Source organism: Ambystoma mexicanum, chromosome 3p, assembly GCF_040938575.1.
Source record: "Ambystoma mexicanum isolate Mex_15411 chromosome 3p, UKY_AmexF1_1, whole genome shotgun sequence".
In the NCBI taxonomy this organism is placed as follows: Eukaryota; Metazoa; Chordata; class Amphibia; order Caudata; family Ambystomatidae; genus Ambystoma; species Ambystoma mexicanum.
Genome location: NC_090925.1, coordinates 996,459,426 through 996,483,747, shown reverse-complemented (window position 1 = coordinate 996,483,747; position 24,322 = coordinate 996,459,426). Strand labels below are relative to the sequence as shown.

At 44.5% G+C, this 24,322-nt stretch overlaps 1 protein-coding gene across 2 annotated transcripts in view; it reads left to right on the top strand.

The window, feature by feature from the left end:
- The window catches only part of DHX35 (DEAH-box helicase 35), a 2,070,470-nt gene that overhangs the window by 286,937 nt on the left and 1,759,211 nt on the right, over window positions 1–24,322 (top strand). For both annotated transcript variants that reach the window (XM_069652289.1, XM_069652288.1), the window contains exon 4: window positions 17,398–17,475. In XM_069652289.1, coding sequence (XP_069508390.1) covers window positions 17,398–17,475 — 78 coding nt within the window. The remainder of the gene's footprint in view (window positions 1–17,397; window positions 17,476–24,322) is intronic.

Genomic DNA, 24,322 nt, shown 5'->3' with positions numbered 1-24,322 from the left:
GAATGCGTCATATTTGCTGCCAAGTTTTGCAAGTTTAGATTGGGAGCCTAAGATGAGTAGCTCAGTCTTCTCGTCGTTGAGGCAGAGACCGTGGTGGGCCATCCACGCCTGGATGATGGAGTAAACTGCATTGAGAGCTTTGACGTCAGTTGCGTAGTCACCCGTTATAGGGATGAGTATCTGGGTGTCATCCGCATAATTTGTATAGGTGACACCCAGATGGTCAAGAATATCAAAGAGTGGTTTTGTAAAGACATTATAAAGCGTGGGTGATACGCATGAGCCTTGTGGGACACCGCAAGGAGCATGTGCTGGGTCAGCTGCGGCATGAGATGAGAAGACTCTCGTGGATCTGTTTGCAAGGAATGAACTGATCCAGGAAGTAGCTGCATCAGAGAAGTGGGCAGCCGTTATAAGGTGCTGGCAAAGGATTTGGTGGTCTACCAGATCAAAAGCGGCTGATAAATCTAGGAGGAGTAGGAGCGCTTGTTTGCCCTTGTCTTTCAGGTCCTCAATTTGTGTTTTTAGGTCTATAAGAGCGGTCTCTGGAGACTTTTAATGGTATTCCCATCAATGACGAAGGATTCGAAAGTGGGGTCACGTTTGTTGAGTCTGTGTTGAGTCTGTGATGAGAGCCCAGAATGAGGAGCCCTGTCTTTTCGTCATTGTGGCAGAGTTTGTGTTGAGCCATCCACACTTGGATGACTTGATAGATGGTGTTTACAGCTAGTGTGTCAACTGCGTGATCCCTGGTAATGGGAATTAGTATCTGGGTGTCGTCCGCGTAATTCGTGTAGGTGACACCCAGATAATCCAAAATATCAGAGTGGTTTCGTAAACACATTGTAAAGTGTGGGGGAAACGCACAATCCTTGGGGTACACTGCAGGGAACTGGTGAGGGTTTGGCGGAGGCAGTGGGTGAGAAGACCCTCATGGATCTGTTTATCCAGGAAGGTGCTGATCCATGAGGTAGCTTTGTCTGAGAAGTGTGCCGCTGATTTGAGGTGTTGACAGAGGATTTGGTGGTTTACCAAGTCGAAGGCTGCTGATAAATCAACTAGGAGTAGCAGGGCAAGCTTCCCCTTGTCTTTCAGGTCTTCAATTTGGGTTTTTAAGTCGATAAGGGCTGTTTCGGTTCCGTGGCAGGGTCGAAAACCCGATTGTCTAAGGCCCAGGCGATTGTTAGTTTCCAAGTAGTCTTGGATCTGCAGGTAGGCTGCTCAATCTAATATTTTAAGCAGGAAAGGCACAGTAGTGATAGGCCTGTAATTGGTAGGCATGCTTTTTCCAGTGTGGGTTTTTTAAGAAGGGGAATAACCCAGGCATCCTTCAGGTTATCTGGGACAGTGCCTGTGTTAAATGAGGAGTTTATAAAGGCGGTGATGAAGGGGGCTAGTTTGTGTGATGCCTCCTTGATAATAGGAGCTGGGCATGAATCACCCTGGCAGTTGGAAGGTTTGAGATTGTTGATCATGTTTTCAACCTGAGTAGTAGAGAGGGATGTGAAGCTAAATGGTTCATGAGTGTAAGTGCTAGGTATGGATCTGTCATACTGGGAGTTGCATTGATGGTCAATCGGGAGACAAATTCTTTTGTCGTACATTTTTGCTTGGAGTTTAGCTATTTTACTGAGGAGCGCTTTCTGAATGTTGGCACACCAGGTGCTATCTTTGCTACAAGTATCCAGAGGGGCTGAGGGGGGTTCCAATTCTTTTAGATTCTTAAACAGCTCCTTAGTGTTCGATTCAGCTTGTAGGATTCGCTTATTGTATGTGTCTTGTTTGGCCTGGAAGATGGCATCTTTGTAGTTCAAAGAGGCTAAGGAAAAGCTAGCTTTATTCATGTTGGTAGGATTACTTTTCCAGCAGGCTTCAAAGTTGCGTTTTTCTTTACGTAACACACTCAACTGCGGTGTAAACCAGGAGTTGAGGTGTGCCTGTGGTTTGAGTTTCCTGGATTTAATGAGTGCAATGATGTCAAGTGCTTTCAACATAGTCTGAACGTGTCCACCAGGACAGTTGGATCAGTGCAAGAGGAGGAAAGATTGTTGAGAGCTGGGAGGAGAAGTGGGAGCAGTTTTTCACATGTTATATCTCTTATTTCTTGTATTGCAGGTGCAATGTCCTGCGTAGTACAAATGTTATTTGCTAGTATGTTTTTTTTTTTTCAACAAAACATTTTATTAAGCATTTTAAGAATGATGACAACAACCACTGCATCGTAGACATCAACAGATACAATCAAAAGAAACACATTTCCGCCACATCCCCAGAGGCGCCTTGAGCTCGGGGACTCCATGAACCCACACCGGGGTCCCGGGGGCAAAGCCCCTCAATCCTACAACCAGCGTGTGAGTGGGGGCCTGCGGGAGAGCTGGATACTTCACTGCAAAGTCCAGAAATGGAGCCCATGTGTTTACGAAGGGGGATAGGTTCCCAGAGCGCATTGCCGTGATCTTTTCCGCCATCACAACCTCCCAACATTTAAACCACCACAATGAGCTCACCGGACCCTCTGCACTTTTCCAGAATTGCGCAAGAGCAATTTTTGCGGCTAAGAGAAGGTGCGTATATAAGCGTGCCATATGGCCAGAGATCGGAAATGCTACTCCCCAGTATCACCCAAGAGGATAACCCTTGGATCCCAATGGATCGATAGGCCCGTGATTTCCTTGATGTGGCCCACCACTTCCCTCCAGTACCTCTCTGCACTAGGACAGGACCAGAGAAGAGGACAGTCCCCTTTTCTGCACAGCCCCTCCAGCAGTTCGGGGCGATATCGGCATTGACTTTGCTTAGTTGAGCCAGGGTTGCATAATACCTATAGCAAACCTGATCACCCCCTTCTTTGTTCGTGACGCATTGGGCGCTTTTATGCAGCCTAGACCAGATCTTTCCCCACTCTGCAATGTCTAACTCGCGTCCAAGATCTCTCTCCCATTCCAACATATATCTTTTTCTTAGAAGGGTCAGTTTTGTCTAAAAGCTTATAGAGTGTGGACACCTTCCCCCTTGTTTTCGTGAGGTGAGGTTGTGCTGCAAAGCCGTTAGGGCTCTCGCCCCACTTTCCTTCACCGACCTATTCGAGGCCCAGTGCCTGAGTTGAGTATAGTGAAATCTCTCTAACTCTGGGACCCCAAATTTCTCTTTGCACCGTTCAAAGGACAAGGGACAACCCTCTTTCAGGAAATCAGATAAAGTCCAAAGTACTCCAGCCTGCCATGCAGCGAACCCATGTGAAGAGATCCCGGAGGTGAAATCCGGTCTGTTCCACATCGGAGTGAGAGGACCCAGAAAGGATGAACAACCCCACCTGCGAGCAGCTGTCTTCCACCTTTGCACTGTATTCTTAGTAGCCTCCAGGGGGCCCCGATTCCCTTGAACTTTAATAGGCGGAAGGTGCGGGAGATCCGACAATGGAACCGGGCTCCAGACCTCTTCTATTTGCCTCCAGAGAGGACTTTCTGGAGCGGGGACCCATGCAAACGCATGTGAAAGCTGTGCCGCTAATGCGTATCTATGTACATCCGGTGCCCCCAGGCCGCCCAGCTCCCGCCCCCAAAGCAAAATCTTCTTCGCTATTCTGGGCCTCTCCCCCCCCCCAGATAAACTTTCAAATATTTCTCTGTAGGGATAGAAGCTGCTTATCTGGGACCTGCACATGGAGAGCCGTGCAGTCGTATAGCAGCCAGGGGACCAAATTCATCTTCACCGCGGCTATGCCGCCAAACCAGGAAATTTCCTGCGCTCCCCAGAGTTCCAGATCAGGCTTAAACTCTCCGAACAGCTGCGGGAAGTTGCACTGGTATGTTAAGGATGGGTCTTTGGGGATCTGAACACCCAGGTACCAAATGTAGGAAGTAGCCCAGGGGATTGGAAGGACCTGACTTAATTCTGCCTTGTGTTGCTTGGTGAGATTAATTGCCATCGCTTTGGATTTATGGTTCACCCTAAACCCAGAGACCCGGACAAATTCTTCCATTTCTCCCAGCAACGGGCCCAGAGATGAGGTAGGATTGGTTATGGTCAGTAGGACATTGTCTGTGTATAGCGCAACTTTGCACTCCCGGTTCCCCAGAGTTAGCTCACTAATCCCCAAATTTTCCCGGACCCTGTTCACAAACGGCTCCATAGAGAGAGCAAAAATCAGTGGTGACAGTGGGCAGCCTTGTCTCGTGCCCCTGAAGATGCCTAATGTTTCAGAACTAGTACCATTCATCCGCAGCTGAGTTGTGGGGAACTGGAAATTCGCCATGACCCAAGTTATGAAATCCGTACCAAAGCCCCAGTGCTGCAGAGTGTTCCGAATATAGCCCCAGTCCACTAAATCAAATGCCTTGTGAGCAACTAATGAAATCACCAGCATCCCTTCCCTTGTTCTAGGTGCGCATTCAATGAGGTCTATGGTGCGTCTAATGTAATCGTGCGTCCCCCTCCCTGGTATGAATCCCGTTTGATCTTGATATATGATGTGGGGGAGATGCCTGTACAGCCCCGCAGCCAGGACTTTCGAATGAAGTTTGCTATCATTATTCAGAAGAGTTATTGGTCTGTATGATGCTGGCTGCTCCCGATCCTTTCCCATCTTATGCACGAGAACCGTAACCGATTCCGCCATTGATTTGATAATGGACCCTGTGTCCAAAAAGGATCTAAAGTGCCGCAGATCAGCAATCCCTGCGAATTAGGGGATTATTCCGACAGCGACATGCTCCGCAGACTCTGCCGATTCCAATCCTATGCTCTGTGTCAGAAACCGGAGAGAGGAGCAGCCATAGTCACACTCGTAGCATAGGTATTTGCTAGTATGTTAAAGGTGATCAGATGGTGATCAGTCCAGTCACACGGTTGTTTAGACTCCAAATGTTAATTTCGCAATTTAAATCGACTAACCAGCCAAGAGTTCTGCCCTTAATGTGTGTAGGCTCCCTGATACGTTGAGTGAATCCTAGGTTAGATAATGAGTTGGTAATATCCATTGCTGTGACGCCATTAGGATCTTGGAAGCCAAGGTTAAAATCGCTTAATATGATAATTTGCGATTTAGTCTTGGTATTGTCAGCAAGGATGTAAGAGATGTCTTCTGCAAATGTAGAGATAGGGCTGGGAGGCCAGTAGATAAGGTGTAGTGTGATGGTTTGGTTGGGTGACGTGGCTAGTTTCACTGAAAGTAGCTCTGCTGACGGGATCTGTTGTTTTGGAGTGATTTGAAGGCTAATGGAATTTTTGTGTATGAAGGCAATGCCGGCTCCTTTGGTTTGACTAGTGATGCGATCACTTCTGATTATGCTATATACTGTAGGTATGGCCAATGATAAAAGTGGTCCTGAGGCTGCATGAAGCCAAGTTTCTGTAATGGCGATGAAGTCGAGGTCCTGTGTCGTGATCAAATCAGCAATGTCGAGCGCATGAGCAGGGAGGGACCTGGCGTTTATCAGAGCTCCCTTGATCATGGTTTTTTGAGGGGTGGAGTTACTAGTGTTAGATTTGATGTTCTTGGTGCTGGGGATGGTGCGGTTGTAAGGGACGTTGTAGTATGTAATGTAGAACTTGGGTGCATGATAGAGCAGAGGTGGCGCGCAGGAATCTGGAGCCGAGTCTAAGGTTACTAATATGTACGGTACATGGTTGGTTAGGGGTAGGTTTAGTGGCAAAGTGTTCTATCGAGAGGGCTGGTGAGTTGAGGTAAGGGTTAACGGTGGGTGGTGTGGAGGCCAGTGCTGGATTGGAGCAGGGCTGCAAGATAGTAGGCATAGCATAAGTGTGATTATCCTCCCAGGTTGGGCAGATTTGCCCTAGGTAAGTATCACGCTGTAGCAATAAGGGAGTGTAGGTCTCTGTTAGAGTAAATTCTGGGAGCATAGCCCTAAGGTATATAGTGAGTAACCAGGTCATGAATATTAACTTCGGAGTAAGGCGAGGTGTGAGGTTACTAGCACAGTATCGAGTGTGCTGATGGTACATAGTGGCGTGCGCTAGATATATAGGGCAGGAGGGAGGTAGTGAGAGTGTGTCGGCAGATAGGGCACCCAAGGTAAGACTAGTCACTGTATAGAAGGGTAACTTAGATACGGTACACCATGGGAGTAGTGAACCATTGTGAGTAGTAGATGTAGTCTGAGTGAAGGAGCAGAGGGTGCATCATCAAAAAGCAGTGCATTACAAAGTGTGGCCAAGACGATATGTAAGGCTAGGCATTGTGATTGGGTACAAGGACACTGAATGCAGTGTGTGAGATCGGCAATCTGGTACCGTATGCAACCAGAGCAATGAGTTGCGCTAGGCAACAAGGTCTGAGTACATGGCCAATGAGTACAGGTACAGTACGAAACTGCATGCAACCAAGGTACTGCAAAGCGCAAGACAGCAGGTCGGAAAAAAAACAAATCTGAATGCAAGAACAGTGGGTATGGGTACAATAGGCAAAGCACAAGGACAAATCTACTAATGAATAGTCAATACAAAACCACTTGCAACAGGGTACAATAGGCGGGTACACTAGGCAAAGCAGAATAGTGTTCACAGACAAATCTACTAGTGAATCGGCAATGCGATACCACATCCAGCAAGACTAGATGCCCAGGTAATGGTACGGGAATAAGGGATCGGTGTCTCAATCCATTAAGAAGGGGGGCAGATCGTGAAGGGTTAGGCAGGATGGATACGAGCCGCTCGGCAGGTCTGTGTATACGAGCACCGGGAGCATGTGAGCAGGGGTATGAGACCAGATGGTATGTGGGACTAGGCAGGGGTGGCGTAATGGGAATAGGGTTAATAGCGATTACAGCAAATGACTCAAATGCTGCAACATGACTCATCAAAGGACTCAACAAATTTGACCACATCACCCCAGCGTCCTCTAACTGCACTGGCTATCAATACAAGCCTGTATCACCGTCAAACCCTGCTGCATCATCTACAAGGCTGTCACCTTTAGGAAACTGAGCATCTCTGGAGGTCTGCGATTCATCAGAAGTAAGGACTTGTGCAGACTTGAGCTTTGCCGGTGCAGGAAGAAGGCACAGACAGGCCTTCTCTGTCTACGCCCCGAGACTCCCTGCCCATCAACAACTGACTTGCCCCTTCGCTTCTACAGTTCAGGAAGGAGCTCAAGACCCTCCTCTTCAAGGAATGACTCCCCTCACCCCCCCAGCACCTATCTCCATGCTCCAACCATGAGACTGGGTGATCTGATCCCCACAGTTTCCTCTCATGGTTACTTGCAGACCCATTGCTGACAATTGCCCTCCCTCTCCTGTTGTTAAATCCAGACAACCTTGTTTCTTTGCTCCCTAACCTTGCTCTTCCCCCTATGATTGTAAAGCACTCTGTTCCTTCCCGAAGCTAGTTCCGTGCTCAGCAAATACCCTAATTTTACTACTGTTAATAATAGTCGTTTTGACACTTAAACATTTTTATTTATCGCTTTCAGACACATTTTCTGGTAAGCCTAAATATAGTGATATAAAGCAGTTAGAGCTGCTGAGTCCTCTTTTTTTAGGGGGCTGTGTGGCAAAGGACTACTGTAAGCATATGCATAAAAGGAAATACCACAGAAACAGCTACCCGCCTACACACATACTAGGTATGTCTAGTTGCACAGAGTGCTCCCTTTCATGTCGATTAATTAATTACAACAGAAATTGATAGAGATATACACATCTTTTAATTCATAAATACAAAATACTCAAAGAAGTTTGTTAAAAAGAAAGACAAAAATGCATTTTGTTTGTACATAACATTACATAAAAGAACATATACTGAAAATGTTCTCAACCAGTTTGTTTAAACTTACCACAATCATCATATACTGGTGATGTTGTGGGGTTAGTAGAAGTGTGAGGTGAACATCTTGTCATTACATAAGACCTCAAACAACAATTTACTGTCCTTGACTTTGTCGACACCAGAAAGTGTGTTTCTAGGTCCTGGCGAAAGTTAATCAAGCTCTGTAGCTGGTTTTTTAATGCTATCAGGCATGTGCTGGACCCGTCTTCAGGACTTTTTATACAGATATCCAAAATTGGAATTCAGAAATAGTTCATTGATTGATTCCCTTCGGGAGTGACAATCTAAAAACCAAAACGAGAGACCATATTGGTAACAAAATAAAAACAGAGTATTGTATCTCTATTAATGTGCACATGCAACTAATTCAACTAACCTTTTTATAATTTGATTGACGTGTGTGGCCTTGATTTGAATATAAATGTGGACGGAATTCGATGGTCCAAACTGTGATTTCTTCATAATAGTTAGAGCTGCAAGAAACAAATGCACTTTTTGAAAATATTTGTTTCCCGTTTCCTACTTAATTTATTAAGTAAGAGAGGTTTAATGAAAAACTAATTAAACAAGCTGAGAGAAAAAAGCAGAAACAGGGAGATCTTAAGCAATGAACGAAATAAATTGAATAAGTATCTCAAGTGGCACAATCTGCTGTTATCGGTTGCACTTCAATGTTATCTGAAAGGCATTAGATTTATGCTGTGCTTTTAAAGGAAGCGTACCTCTTAATCCAAGCAGAATATGCTTGTGTATAGCTTTGTTTGGTCACGGACGGAATTTCACGTGTTCTGTCCCATCGTGTCGGAATTTGGGAATCGCCTAATCTATCAATGAAAGTGCAAAGATGTAACCGCTCATAAAAAGCGAGCAGGATGCTGTCTGTCCAAATGTCACAAGCGCGTTATTTAATAAAGGTACCTACATTCAAAGCTTATAGATGAGCGTTCTTGGTCCCGTGCGCTGTTGTTGCTTTGGCAGGGATCACGTGTTGTTACTGCCAAGTCTATGCGCGCTCGCGTCTCAAAAAAGCTAGACTTGCGCTGTGTATGTGGATTCGTTAAAAAGCATCCGCCATCTTAGAAAGAAAAATGGCGGGCGCGACCAAGACGAAAAAAGGCTAGAATGCCGAAGCACATTGTAGAATGTGTGCTATATTGAGATAAACAACCATGGTTGTAAACATTTATTCAAATCGCAAAATTGCCATTTATAATTTATTGTAGTTCACCAAACAGTCAGCATGTTCGTGGGATAAATGGTGAAACATTGCTTGACATTTATGCGGCCCTGTCTTTTGCTCAAACAGCTGTACAATAACCTTGTGTGCACATGTTGCAACATTTCCACATGACAGAATGAATTTATTGGAAAAGCAGTAGCCTTCAAGCATATTCCAAACATGCATATTGAGTGACTAAACATGCACTAGTGGATGTGCATATGTTGTGCCCTGCATATATTACATATGTGCCTCCTTAGTTTACAGGCCATGGCATGCATGTAGTCAACAGTGACCTACTTATGCAAAAACAAACTCCAATCGATTCCAATGTTGAGCCCAGCTTGGACAGTGTTCAGATTGTAAATCCATTTCTGTTCAAGCTGTCTCAACTTTCGATCACGGTCCCCTCCACGGAGGTGTGTTGCCACTGTTTGGATAATATACCACTCAATGTCTTCAACAGTGTGTTTTGCTTTTACAAAATGAGCAACTAAAGGTTTGTCGGGCACTGAATTCTTAACACATGACCGATGTTCTCAGATTCTCTGCTTTATAGGTCTTTTTGTCTTCCCAATATATATTAGCTTACACGGGCATATGATGGCGTAAATTGCCCACGGTGTATTACAATTTGTGAAGGCTTTTAGATGCCAAATTAGGCCTTTCAGGTTGACAGTTTTTACATTTTTTGTCAAACGACACACCGAACAGTTACCACATTTAAAATGACCGCTCACTGGTGGCAAATGCCACAGTGTAGTCTGTTGTTGGACTGGAGTTGCACTTGGTAAGTGTGTACTAATTTGTCACGTAAATTTGGCTTGCGCTTGAACGCAAAACGCGGTTTATTCACAGAAAAACCTTCAGTTTGAATCAGGGACCAGTTTTTCAAGATGCAGCGACAGAGGTCGTTGCTAATTGGAGAAAACGTGGAGACACTTGTTATTTTGTCATCTTGTACTCTGTGTCGTTTTTCCAAACATTGGTCTCTGTTTGTGTTCCGTACTCTTTTTAATGAACGTCGAATGATATGAGATGGATATCCTCGTTCTTTTAGTTTTTGCGACAGGTGATTGCTATGGAAGTCAAAGTCTTCCTTTGTTGAGCAATTGCGCCTTATGCGCAAAAATTGGCCAAATGGAAGATTTTCCCGCAATGATTGCGGATGAAAACTTTGAAATGACAACAGTGTTTTTATCTGTTGGCTTCTTATATAGAATGGCTCTTAATGTGCCTTACAATGTTTTATAAATCTCTAAATCTAAAAAGGCTATCTTTTGATGATTTAGATTCATCGTGAAATTTATGCATGGGCTTTGTGCGTTTAACCACACCAGAAATTCTGTCAGAGTTGTTTCGCTACCATGCCATAAGAGGAACACATCATCTATATAACGATGCCAAGCTTTGATGTTTAATTTGAAAGAATTATTTTCATGATACACAGATTGTAATTCTAAATTGTCCATAAATAAGTTCGCTAAATCGGGAGCAAAGGTAGCACCCATGCTTGTTCCGTGTAGCTGCTGGTAAAATCTATCTTCCACCATAAAGAAGTTGTTGACCAATGCTATTCTAATGCATTCGCAAATAAACTCAGAAGGGACTGAAAGGTCTTCTCTGGTTTCAAGATACGAGAAGATAACTTGAATACATTGCAATTGGGGAATGCTGGTGTATAGCGATTCTACATCCAAGGTGACTAAAATATCATTTGTATCCGTGGGAAGTTCATTGATGATCTTAATCATGCTCGTGGTGTCCTGAACATACGACCTCATTTTTAATACAAAAGGTCTAAGGAATGAGTCTGTGTAAATTGACAATGGTTCAAGTAGTGAACCGATGGCAGCTACAGTGGGGCGTCCTGGTGGTTGACTGGCGTCTTTATGAATTTTTGGCAAACAGTATAGAGCTGGAGTAACAATACGCAATCCCTGCCAAAGCAACAACAGGGCACGGGACCAAGAACGCTTATCTATAAGCTTTAAATGTAGGTACCTTTATTAAATGACGCGCTTGTGACATTTGGACAGACAGCATCCTGCTCGCTTTTTATGGCTGTTACATCTTCGCACTTTCATTGATAGATTAGGCGATTCGCCAAATTCCACATGATGGGACAGAACACGTGAAATTCCGTCCCTGACCAAACAAAGCTATACACAAGCATATTCTGCTTGGATTAAGAGGTACGCTTCCTTTAAAGGCACAGCATAAATCTAATGCCTTTCAGATAACATTGAAGTGCAACAGATAACAGCAGATTGTGCCACTTGTGATACTTTATTTTGTTTATTGCTTAAGATCTCCCTGTTTCTGCTTTTTGCTCTCAGCTTGTTTAATTAGTTTTCCATTAAACCTCTCTTACTTAATAAATTAAGTGGGAAACGGGAAACACATTTTTTCAAAAAGTGCATTTTTTTCTTGCAGCTCTAACTATTGTGAAGAAATCACAGTTTGGACCATCGAATTCCGTCCACATTTATATTCAAATCAAGGCCACACGCGTCAATCAAATTATAAAAAGGTTAGTTGAATTAGTTGCATGTGCACATTTATAGAGATACAATACTCTGTTTTTATTTTGTTACCAATACGGTCTCTCGTTTTGGTTTTTAGATTGTCACTCCCGAAGGGAATCAACCAATGAACTATTTCTGAATTCCAATTTTGGATATCTGTATAAAAAGTCCTGAAGACGGGTCCAGCACATGCCTGATAGCATTAAAAAAACAGCTACAGGGCTTGATTTACTTTCGCCAGGACCTAGAAACACACTTTCTGGTGTCGACAGAGTCAAGGACAGTAAATTGTTGTTTGAGGTCTTATTTAATGACAAGATGTTCACCTCACACTTCTACTAACCCCACAACATCACCAGTATATGATGATTGTGTTAAGTTTAAACAAACTGGTTGAGAAAATAGATTTTCAGTATATGTTCTTTTATGTAATGTTATGTACAAACAAAATGCATTTCTGTCTTTCTTTTTAACATAAACTTCTTTGAGTATTTTGTATTTATGAATGAAAAGATGTATATCTCTATCAATTTCTGTCGTAATTAATTAATCGACATGAAAGGTAGCACTCTGTGCAACTAGACATACCTAGTATGTGTGTAGGCGGGTAGCTGTTTCTGTGGTATTTCCTTTTATGCATGAGCCTAAATATAGACCACATATATATAAAATTTACACTCGCTTCTTGTGTTTTCCCTTGTGACAGCATTCACCAGTTCCTTAACAGAGAATCATCATTTCTGTTTCCAGTACATATCTGCTTTCATGGACCGATTATGCCTAGCAGTATTGGGTACACATCTAAATATGTATGTGCATTTTACCCACGCTCTCAACTACCATCAGGCCCATGTTAATTAACTTTTTAAGTTTTAGTGCATATCAAGTCGATCAGTTAACACGAAGAAGGCAAATGGGCTTACTAGAAATGTCCTTTTCTGCATTTAAGTTTCTATGTAGAGGAGTCCCTCAAGCAAAAGCCTCTACTAGTCCTAAACTTTCCCAGGATTAGGATCAATGTTTGGGAGGTCAATAGAGTAGAAGAGACCGTTGCTCCAACCAAAGGCGTTTGGTTGTATGTGACAGAAGATTGAAAAAGCAGGCATATGGAAAACGGGGCTAAACCTTCATATGAAGGCGAACTACACAGTCTGCTAACTCAGCGAAGGAAAGAGTCTCCCATCAAAGGCGAGATGTGATTGAAGACTACAAAGAGATGTGGGGTGCCTTTAACTAACTGTATGGGGGATTGGATGACATAATGGGTTTTACCCAAATTGATCGGGTAGAAACGGTTAGAAGATGCGCGCACAGCGAAAAGGTAAGTAGGGGGTGGGTGGGGGTTTTAGTTTGGGCGGATTTGGCCTTGGCCTTGGCTTTGCGGCCGAATTGACCATGATCAATTCGGCCGCGAACAGTTGTGCCACGCCCCAACTGTATGGATCCCATTAATGAGTCATTGTAGACCCGGATATTCATCCCACCTATCTCCTCTCATCTTCCATTTACCTTCCCGCCCCTACCCTTCCCCCCCTGCCTATTCTTGCTTCCCCTTTTATACTTCTACTTCCTTATCCCCTTTAAAATCGGTTTTATAATATAGGCTTGTTAGTACTTGTTTTGTTGAAAATCTAATAACATTTATTTTTAAAAAAATCCTGAAACAAAAGGTGTGTCTCTGTACTGTGACATTCACCACTTTTGATCTGGGATGAGGGGTCCAGAAGATTGGGAGGGCCGGTGAAGACCACCTGCTAAGTGATGTGGAGGTGGTATACAGAGGGTCACCCTGGACCTCTTCCCAATGTATTAGTGTATGGTTAAAACAGAGGGTCAGAAGAAGACAGAAGTACTCCAGACTTCTGGGGTTCAAAGGCATGGAGATGGGCCAGTGAACACCTGGTAGCAAGGTCGGATTGCGAGACACAGATTAAAGCACAATACAGTGGTGACAGTTGAGGTTCAAGGAACAAACCATGAGATTCACCTGCACTCCCAATCTGAGGATTGCTGTTAACGTTACAGAAAGCTCACGTACAGCAGACCCCGAAGCCACAGCAACACCATGTTGGAGTCTTGAGTCTTGCAGCTGCCAGAACAGGACCAAATTGCCTGCCTCCAACATGGTGCACTGTCATTCGGAGTCTCATTTGTCTGCCAAGACATGTCCCACCCAAAAGTACAAGTGACTGACTACACAAGGGAGAATAGCAGTTTGATTGGGCCCCAGCCAGTCAGTGCCCGATCAATGTCCCCACACAGATGCTTTTCTTTCCCCAGTTGAGGCCCAAGTTACCGATTGGGAGGGGTATTAAAGGCAGTTTGAGCATGTGGGACATTGGGACACAAATGACAGGGGCAAGAGAGCAGCAGGGAGAGACCTGTTACGTAGGAATTGGTGCAGTCACCCTGTGTGAGACTACACAACACTTATCTGCTTTGTATTAGGTAACCCACCTTTTGGTATAGGTCTGTACTACACAAGTTGGTAGTGTGATTGAGCAGCCAGGCCTATCTCAAGAGGGGTAAATGTGAGCTGTAGAGCTGTACAAATGAAATCTGTTAATACAAGTAGCCAAGTAACACTTACACTCAAGGTTTCTGTTATAAATAGTTACTTATCTAATTAACATACATTTTTGAATAACAATTCTTTAAAAAGGCAGTTCGTGTAACAATGTTAATATACTTTAAATTTACTTTTGAGAATCAAAACAAGTTAGTGGATAATCTTTGGCTATGCTTCTTACACGATTCCTACACCTCAAGCCGACTTCAATCACCAGGACAGTAATGACATTTATATATCACACTAGGTATACTTTGCAGATTCTGAGGTTGCAGAAAGGAAAGGTTTAGGGAAGGAAAAAAGTTAAACAGTTTTACAGTATATGTGAGGACAAGTAAATCTTCCAATGAAGACTAGATAAGCCTTTCCCAGCAGTAACAATATACACTAAGCTACCACCTATGAGGCACAAACAGTATCAAAGTCAATGGACTAAAGGAGTCTTCAGGGAGCTAGGACATCCAAAGTCAATTGGGACACAGTCTATGGATCTGCTGCACTTCTTAGATCAAAGTCTTGCACAAAGTTAGAGAGTTTATAGAAAAATCAATTGTAGGGTCACAAGCTGTTAAGTCGGTAAAAAGAGAGTTGGAATGAACTCTAAGGAAAGCCACTGCAATTCTGAACTGTGAAAGCAGAGCTACAAGGCAATAGGGTAAGTACCCCTAGCCTAAACAGTGCCTCTGATTTGAAGAAGAGTGGTCCAGCTGGATTCTGTCTTGCTGCAGCGGTGCAGATCCTTGTTCCTGAGCCTCAGTCGTGGGGACAAGAGGGAGGACGTCTGGAGGGCTCCTCCGGCGGTACTTGGGAGGTTGTCTGCAGCTACAGGCTCTTTTCGGTTCAGCAGCACTTCGCGGTTTCAGCGCTTAGCAAATAGCACCATTGCGGTTCTTGGATACTGGTTGGGCTTCCTTCACACCTTGGGTCCTGCACTCTGAAGGACCTTCCAGAAGCAGGACGACCAGATCCTGAGTACCCTCACCAGAGACTCCTGGAACTTCTAGCTGGATTTGTTACCGCTTCAGATGTTTCACTCGACTACGGATACTCGACCCCTGGCATTGGGCATCCAAAGCAACAGAGAGGCACAGCAAGTCGGAGGTGATGGTCCAGTGGAGTTCGTCTAGGGCTTAGTGGGTCCCACTAACCCAAGGGGAGAAGTTGTTCTATCCAGAGCTTCTCTGTTGAGGTGAAAAAAGGAGTTCAGCACTGCAGCCGGGCTTCACCAGGCAATTCAAAGGTCCAGGGGGTTGCAGCAAGCTTTGTTCAAGGTTTCTTCGTCGGGTGTTTCTCCCAGAGGTCGACTCTGCCTCTAGTCCCAAAACCCTCGCCTCTTAAGCAGGCTTCTTCCATTCATGCACAGCCTAGGCTGTCAATCGCACAGCAGGGTGGCTGTCCGGCATAAAAAACTGGTTGAGTAACAAACTTCCACAGTAAGAAGTAATCACTAGGCCTGCCATACTTTGTCTATACTTTGGTGAATCGCCGCTAGCCTACTATTGTACTCCCTTGCATGCATCCCAGTTTTTGACCCATATGTAACCAGAGTCCTCTTCTGGCCTATTTATTCCTCTTGTTTCTAATCTGTATGCCCATCCATGTCTGTAACTTTAAGTTTTCAAGCGCTCCGTTAGGCGCGCGATTCAAATAATAAACAAATACAAAAAAGGACAGCCAGCAAGCCAATCAGGACTGATTGCCTTCAGGCATTCCTAGAGACAAAGTATAGTGGCGTTTCGGGATCCTCCCTCACATCCTGTCCTTCCAGACACACTAGAGCCAGAGGTGGGCGTCAGGGCTTGAGCCCGCAAAAAGGCAAGACAAACAAAGGGCTCAAACATGTCCCAGTGCACAGAGTAAAACCCAAGAACAACCCCACAAACAGAAAATGGCGAAAAAAGAAGACTGGGTCCATTTTGACAACATTGTCACCCATGGCTGCTGTACTGAACTGCAGCTGAGAGTTCAGCCTGTGGTAGAAAAGTACAATGGTAGGACACATTAAACCACTGCCCCCAGCCTTTTAAGAAGTGAGGGTAAAAAATGTTAAATGAGAGAGTAGGATAAGGGCTACTAGGTAACCCCCCAGCACTCCACATAAGATGGTGTGTGCTGGACCTCCAAACAGAAAATAAGTCAAGTCAATTTCACTTTACTATTCTTGGGAACTGTAGTTCACACAAGAAAAGGTATTTAAACATTGTGAGAAATCTAAAGGATTTCTGAGTGTTGCCGTAGACAAAGTAGATGCCTATAGAGTTTGTCAGACTCCAAAAACAGTGAACACAAAATACAAATCCGGTACAAACACATGAGAGAGTGAGAAAAAGGTCTTGCTCACTCTAGGGTTAAAATGAAAACGTCCCAAGTCCAGCAAAAGAGCTGGGGGTCTCTAAGGTTGAAGGGAATACGCACAGAAATGAGAATTCTCCCTAACAAGACCCAAGAGCAAGAAGAAGAGAGTTGGAAGATGGAGGGAGCAGGACATTGAGTGAGATGTTGCTGAGGAAGGAAGAAAAGACCAGAGGCAGTCGTAGAGGAAAACATCTGAAGAGGGGGAGAAAGATGTCCAAGGTTGCTGGACAGAAGCAGTGGATGTGATTTGGGCTGAGAGAGTGTGAAGCCGAAGGACACCTCTCCCCCTTCTTTCAACCAGTACCAAGAGTGCACCTTCCCGGTAGTACTTAAACAAAGCCTGCTAGGATTGGCAGGTCTACCAATGATACTAATGCACTTGCTTAGCAGTCTGGAGTAAGCAACTGGCAATACAGAGGTTCCTCAGGGTGACTAGTATCTAGGGTAACTAGTAGGTGTACCCAGAAGTTGAGCCTAGGTGTAGACTGCAAGAGACACATTCGGCAAGATTGTGCTCTTACTGGAGGGCTGCAAGGATGACAGTTTGAACACCCACCCACGACCGACAGAAAAAATTGACGGTCACCTGAAAGTGATCTGTGTAGGTATGTGCACTTCTTTGGCCATGATTACCTTTTGAGAGAATGATCCTACGTGGTTCTACTCTTTTTAATGTTTGTGCACAACAACCTAACATCTGTCTCGCGAGTGTTCTGTTGACCTCCTTTCTTGGTTATAATATACTGCAATATATTTATGAATGCTGTTACCGATTTCTATAAGTATATTTTTCTAAAGCTCAAAGGCTTGTGATTGCATACCCCCTTTTGGGCATGTTGCACTTTTTGAATAAGGGAATAAATGTATGTTGGTTGAAAGTGTGCAATGTAAATCATGTTATCTCTTGACATAATTCTGTTATGTGGCATGTTTTCCAGTATCTTGCGGAAGCTGGATGGGCTGCAGAGGGCAGAGTTGTGGGCATCACACAGCCACGGCGAGTTGCTGCAGTCTCCGTAAGATGTTTTCTTTAATATTGAATACAACCTTCTACTGTGACAGAAATAATTACTATCATCATTCATTTAATGAAGTTAGTTTTTCTTGCACTGTTTGAGCTCATTTCAGTAAAGCTGCCATTCTACTTGAGTGACAACCTGTGAATTTTGGGCTTTAACAGTTAAAGAAAAAAAAAGAACAAAACTAATTGAAAATGAGAAATAACTTTCAGAATGCGTGGTCTTTAAATAATGAATATGCTGATTCTCTTAAATAGCACATTCCATGACTGTCTTTTCCAACCTCTAAAGCAGATATTATCAACATACAGTCCTCTTGTGATAATGATTTGAATGATTCCTCTTGTGCAGTGGTTACCAGAACACAAAACAGTTGAAAAAAGGAATACCACAATTTTCAGGTAAAAAAATCATACATCTTTGAAGTCCCTTATTGACTCCATCTTTGTACCTGGATGAAAATTGTTCTCTTCTCTGAACATCTCAGTGTTCTTTTTTGAATTTAGCACATATTGGAGTCTCTTGTCCCAGTTTTCTAGTTTGAAATGGCTTGGTAGTGTCTTTAAGCAATCCTAGATTCCCTCAATACCTCCAACTTCCATTGTGTCTATCTCTCCAGTTGGTAGTGTTTCATCTACCTTATTTTTTTCTTCTGATGATTTCCAGTCTCTTATCAATTCCTCTACTGTTTCTTTATTCCACAATTGCATTTACCATGATCTTGTACTCTTTCGCTCATCATTGAAACACTTATGATATGATATGGCATTTATAACGCGCCTTTACACATCATATATCATACTGAGTTTGAAGCTGACTTTGAAGTATTTCTTTCTTTTCAGAGTCTTTAACTTGCTTCCAAATGTCAGGATCCTGTAGTTATCAACACAAAGGTTATTCTTTTCTCTCCATTTGCGCTTTATTTTCAATTGTAATTCTTTTTTTCTTTTCGGTCTGCTATATGTTTCAGCAAAAAGCTTATGTCCCCAACTTCGAACTCCCCAGCTTTCACCTCACTGCTACTGTAGGTTCAAAAACATTTCTCCATTACATTTCCTTTATTCAAGGCTTCCTTCAGAATACCTTATTACACAACACCATCAAACAGTAGTACCGGGTTCTGCTGATTTCAGGATTCAAAGTAACTCTGTGGTGCTTCTGCAAGTTCAAAAACTTTCTTTAATGCCTGAAGTGTTGTTCACTGATTACATCATCTCAAGTTCCTCAGGGCAGGACTGAGTGCCGTTGTTAACACTTTTCTTTCAGGGTCTTGGCACACCTTCTCAGTGCATCCCTTTAGGGTAAGCACCCCTTTTCAGTTGTCTCAATTCAGGGACTAGTGCCTCTGCAGGTGACATTTGACTCACTGTGTCAAGGGTTATTGCCCCTATTTCAGGGTGCCTCTCCCCAAGCACTGTGTTTTAGTGTTAAGTACCTCATTTCGCGGGTTATAGCCTCTTCAAGCCCCTTTCAAGGTCTTGGCATCTCTCCTCAAGCAGCTAGTTGGAGGGGTTAGACGTTAGCCTCCCCTGTGAGTAACACAAACTCATCAGGTCTTCCGCAGGACAGGATATTGACTTGCAGGAGAACTATGGAGGGTATTAATTAACATGTGAGGAATTCTTTATATCACCAATATGTGCCAGCAACATTATTTTTGTCAGGGTATCTTTTTGCCACATACTGAAATAATATACCATTTGGCTTTCAAGTGTATGTTATGAATCAAATACGAGTCTCCTTGAGGAACCTTGTATTCATCAAATCTAGACACGCACAAGAGAAAGAACTAGAGTTGCTCTGAATAAGTTTGCCTAGCACTTCCTTGATTACCCTTGCTTCTCCTTCATTGTAGCCCTGACTTTGATTCAGAAGACCTGTAATTTTGGACAGCCCCATAACATATATAAATAATGACCTTCATTGCCCGAACCCCTCCAGCATAATTTGGAGAAATATGATGAAAACTTAATTTATGGAGCCTATCATGTGTTATTGCGCAAATGAAAAATATTGTGTACTTCATCTTGCGGTAAGTCCGACATAGGAGACGGGCGAGAAGACATGTTCTTAATTAACTCTGTTTGATTAAAGTAAAAAGAATGCCTCTTGTAGCCCTACTTCTATGGTGATGGTTCCCTATTCTGAAAAGAAAATAACAAACGGGTGCTGCTCAGGACGCCTTCCACAACAACTTCAGTGTTCTGTCCGAACCTATTCTATCATATTGACTCGTCCTACCACTAACAGAGAAAACATACATTCAGCCTTTGAAAATTGTTAGGCAGAATCACATGCAGTACCCTTTGGGAACACTACACACAATTAAGAATACAAGGTTCAACAAAAGTTGAAATTGTACAAGCCTGTACTATACAGTAATGTGGTAGCAGTGGCTCGGCAGCCAGACTTATCTCAAGAGTAAAGTGAGCAGTACAAGAGGTTACACAAAGGACTAGCAATCACAGTGATGCAAACAAACACTTACTCTTGGTAAAAGAATATACATTTATTACACAGTAATTTGGAAAACATTCCACTAGCAAGAGCAGCTCAATATCACAATCTAATATACTACAATACACAACCAATCAGTTTCTGAACAAGTTCAGCTCCCCTGAAGTGGGAGCAAATGGCATTTCAGTTACTTTAAAAAGGGGTAAAAAGACAAGGTTAGGAGAATCAAAAGCACAAATACTTTCAGAGGTAGGGCAAATAGTTTCAGTTCACTACAACCAGCAATACAATTCAATAGGCCTGGGCCAAAGTCAATGGTTCAGAGTCTTGGAGAGGATATCACAGTTCTGGTAGTAAACGGTTAAGTCGTTGCCACGGTTTTTAGAAGTAATTGTTCAGATGAAAAGTTAGATGTTGGTTTAGGGAAGGACAAGCCTTCAAAGTTAGGAAAGTTTCACAAACTTTCACTGAGGCCGAACCGAGTTCTGGACCGCACTTGATTAGTACCTTTTAAATGAAGAAGAGCTGTAGCTGAGGCACTTGTTCCTGGCAGTTCCTGCAGCTCTCGCTGTTCTGAACTTCAGTCGTGGGGACAAGAAGGAGGACATTGGGAGGTTCCTGAACTGCCCAGGGAAGAGGCCACTAGCTTGGCTAAACGTCGGTTTAAGGTTTGAGTGCCTTAAAGACCACAAACTGCTATCCTTCCCACTGGCTATCCGGTTTTCAACAGCACTCTGAAGAAAATTCGACCAGTATAAGGACGGTGTCCAGGTGACTTGCAAGTTGGTTGTTCCCACCAAACTCAAGGGAAGAAATCGTCCTTCAAGGGCTTCTATGTCGAGGGGGTTTCAGGCAATTCGGACCTGCAGCAGGGCTTCACCGGTGGACCAGGAATTGCAGCAGTAGTCTTCCTTCAGCTTGTCTTCGGTTCTCTCGTTCCAGTGGTCGACTCTGCTTTCCAAGTCCCAGAGAACTGCTTTTAAACAGTTTTCCCCCATTAATTCCAGCCTGGCTGCACTCACACAGCAGGGTGGCTGTCCTTACTGGACAGCCAGCTGGCCGATCACGCCAGAGTGCGTTCAGGTCTCCTAGGAGACTAAGCACAGGGAGTTTTGGGCACCTCCCTCACATCCTGTCCACCCCAGACACTCAGGCACCAGAGGAGGGCTTCAGCACTGAAGCCTGCCAAAGGCTAACGAACAAAGGGACCAAACATGGTTTGACGTGCAGAGTTAAACATAAGAAGGACCTTTTCTAAAAGAAACAGCGACAAAAGTCGACCTTTTACAGATAGGTCTTGGGCGCCATATTGGAAAACATGGCTGACACGAATTTTAGCTACCGGTGTTCGCGGTTGGGAAAAATCATGGTAGTTTGTTAAAAACCACTGCCACCAGCCATTTCAAGTAGAAAAGGGTAACATTTGACTGTTACATGAGTGTTTGGACTCGGGATCCTAGGCAACCCCTCCAGCACTCTGTAGGACGATAGTGTGTGCTGGGTCGGTAAATTTAAAAAGACTAGTTGTAACTTTACATACTTTGGGAGACAGTAGTCAGTCCCAGAGAAGGTATTTAAACCTTGGGGAGTCTGAAAGACAACCCTCTGCCACTGCACTGAAGGTGCTGTGTGGCACATAAGAAAAAGATGATGCCTCTGGAGTTGTTTTAAAACTCCATATCCAAAGAAGACAAAAGTAAAACGCACATCAAAATACATGAAAGAGTGGGAAAAAAGGCTCACACTCTTTCCAGGTAAAAATTAAAATCCTAGAAACCAGCAAAGTTGCTGGGGGTCTCAAAAGGTAAGGGAAATTAGCACATTCTTAAGAATTCTTCCTAACAAAAGTATTTTCACACCCTTTTGTTTAGTGTGAAAATACTGTGGTTACCATCAACCGGCCTCCTGGTCAAATCACCTAATTTCTCTCTGAGTGGGCATACCTCTCCTCCTCCCTCCTGGCCTCTACCACTCAACTCCTCCTCCTCTGTCACCTAAATATACATTTAGACTCTCCTTGCTCCTCCTTTGCGACTCCCTCTCCCTGTCCATCCTCCCCTCTGGCCCGACTCACGCCAGCTGCATGGTGGGCAGAGGCAACCCAGAGCCTGTGGAACTCTGCCGAGTCCAGGAGTGTGGAGAGCCCAAGCAGCCCAGGTCCGCAAAGAGAGACTAAACTGCAGCAGATGTGGCGTACCAGTGTTCAGTAGCTACACCAACTGAAGAAACCGCTGCTAGAGAAGGAAGTACAGTTCACAGCCATCAAAGCCGCGGAGAACCAGGTATGTGGTTCACACCGAGGAGCGGGCGGAGGGTGGTGAAGAACCAAATACCCCATTATATGGTGAGGACAATATGCACAACAGGCCAGCCAGCCCATTCCGGGCCAGTCTATCAAAGGCCCCACAAGGGGTTGTGATAGACCCGCAAGCCAGAATGCCATAGAGGCCAGATAGCCCACCTGGAGCCGAGCTACCAGACACCCCAGGAAAGGAGATGGAGAAACAGAGAGCCCAAGAGGGTGCAAAGGTCACAAGAGACTCGGTGTGGAGGACCAAATAGCCCACTCAGGACTGCAAACCAGGTACCCCACAGAGGGGTAAAAGTGTGATAACCGAGACAGGCTGAAGAGCCAGAAGGCCCACGCTGGGCTGAGAGGAAGAAGGATTTATTTATTTTTTAATTTGTAGCGCGCACACAAGCCCTCAGACGTATGATATAAGGGACTGGAACACCCTGGCGAGGTGAACAAGGAATAGAGTTTGAGCTGGAATCCAAGAAGTGTTTTAGTACATAAGTAGCTGCTGTGGAGAGACACATGCTACAATTGAGGACTGAACTTTTTGAGTTGAGCAGGATATTTGTGAGGGGGTCAGGAGTCCCCGCTATACCTAGAAACCAAGAGAAGACCATGAACTTGTTTTGAACTGCACTAACAAGGTGATTGATATTTTATTTCTGTCGCGCTCATACACAAGTGTTTCAGAGCGCGGCAAGGGAGGGGAACAGGGAAGAACAAAACAGCAATCTTAGTAGGCCCAGTGACATAGAGAACGCACAAGTGCATGGGAGAGGGGGAGAGGAAAAGTGCATGGAAGGGTGAGAGGTGGAAAGTGCGAAGCAGAGGAGAAACAGATAAATAACAATAAATAAATAATAAAGGCAACAAACAGTGGTAATGCAGCCAGCAATTTGCAAGTGCTAGGTTTAAGGCAGCAGACAGGGTAGGTCTGATAAGTGCATGAAGAAAAAGGGGGGGCTTTATGGGTACAGATACAGACCCCAGTGCAAGGGGTGGCCCAAAGGCAGTGCGGGAGGGTGGCAGGATAAGCAGGTACCTGGGCCCAAAAGACAGAGGGTGGCCAGGTGCACGGTGCCAAGAGAGAACAGATCAGCAGGGGAGAGGGGGAGCGAATGCAGAAGAAAAGAGGAAGGTCTTGAGGTGCTTCTGGAACCGGAGATGGTTCTCCTCAAGTTTTAGAGTGGCAGGGAGGCTGTTCCAGAGGGAGGCCCCAGCCGAAGACAGGGATCTACCCCCAGCTCGTTTCTTAGAAAAACAACTGACCCTCAGTGAGTTGGAGGTAGAGGAGAAAAGAGCTCAAGAGGGGAGGTATTTGCGGAGGGATAGCTGAAGATATTTTGGACCCAGGCCCCAGAAAGCCTTGTGGACAATGCAGAGGGTTTTGAATTTAATCCTTGCATCCACTGGGAGCCAGTGGAGAGATTTCGGAGCTGGAGAGATACGATCCTAGGGCTTGAGGCCAAGGACAAGTCACGCAGTCCTGTTCTGGATTAGTTGCAGAGGGCGGAGAGTAGAGGCAGGTAGATTTAGAAAGAGGCTGTTATAATAGTCCAAGCTAGAGTGAACCCGAGCTTGAGATACCATGAGCTTCTGGGGGAAGGAGAGGAAAGGCAGAGTACCTCTGAGGAGGTGCAGTCGGACGTTTGACTTTTTAGAGATGTCAGAGATGTGTGCGGAGAAGGAAAGGGTGGAGTCAAAGATGACAGCGAGGTTCTTAGCCTCGCAGGTGGGGGTAGAAGGAGGGCCAAGGGAGGCCGGCCAGAGAGTGAGGGGAAAAGATGGTGAAGGTGTACCGATGAGGAGGATCTCAGTCTTGTTGGTATTTAGACAAAGATCGTTGGCGGCACACCAATTTTGAATGGCGATTAAGCAGTCAGAGATGAGGGAAGGAGAGGAGGTATCAGAGGAAAGCCTGACAATGAGTTGGGCGTCATCAGCATAGCACTGGAAGTTTGAGCAGAAAATGGAAATGCAGTAGGCGAGGGTAGCCAGGTATTGGTTGAAAAGCCAGGGCGAGAGGTTAGACCCCTGGGGAACACCGCAGGTAGAGAGGGAGATAGAGGAAAGGAAGAACCCAAGTTGTAC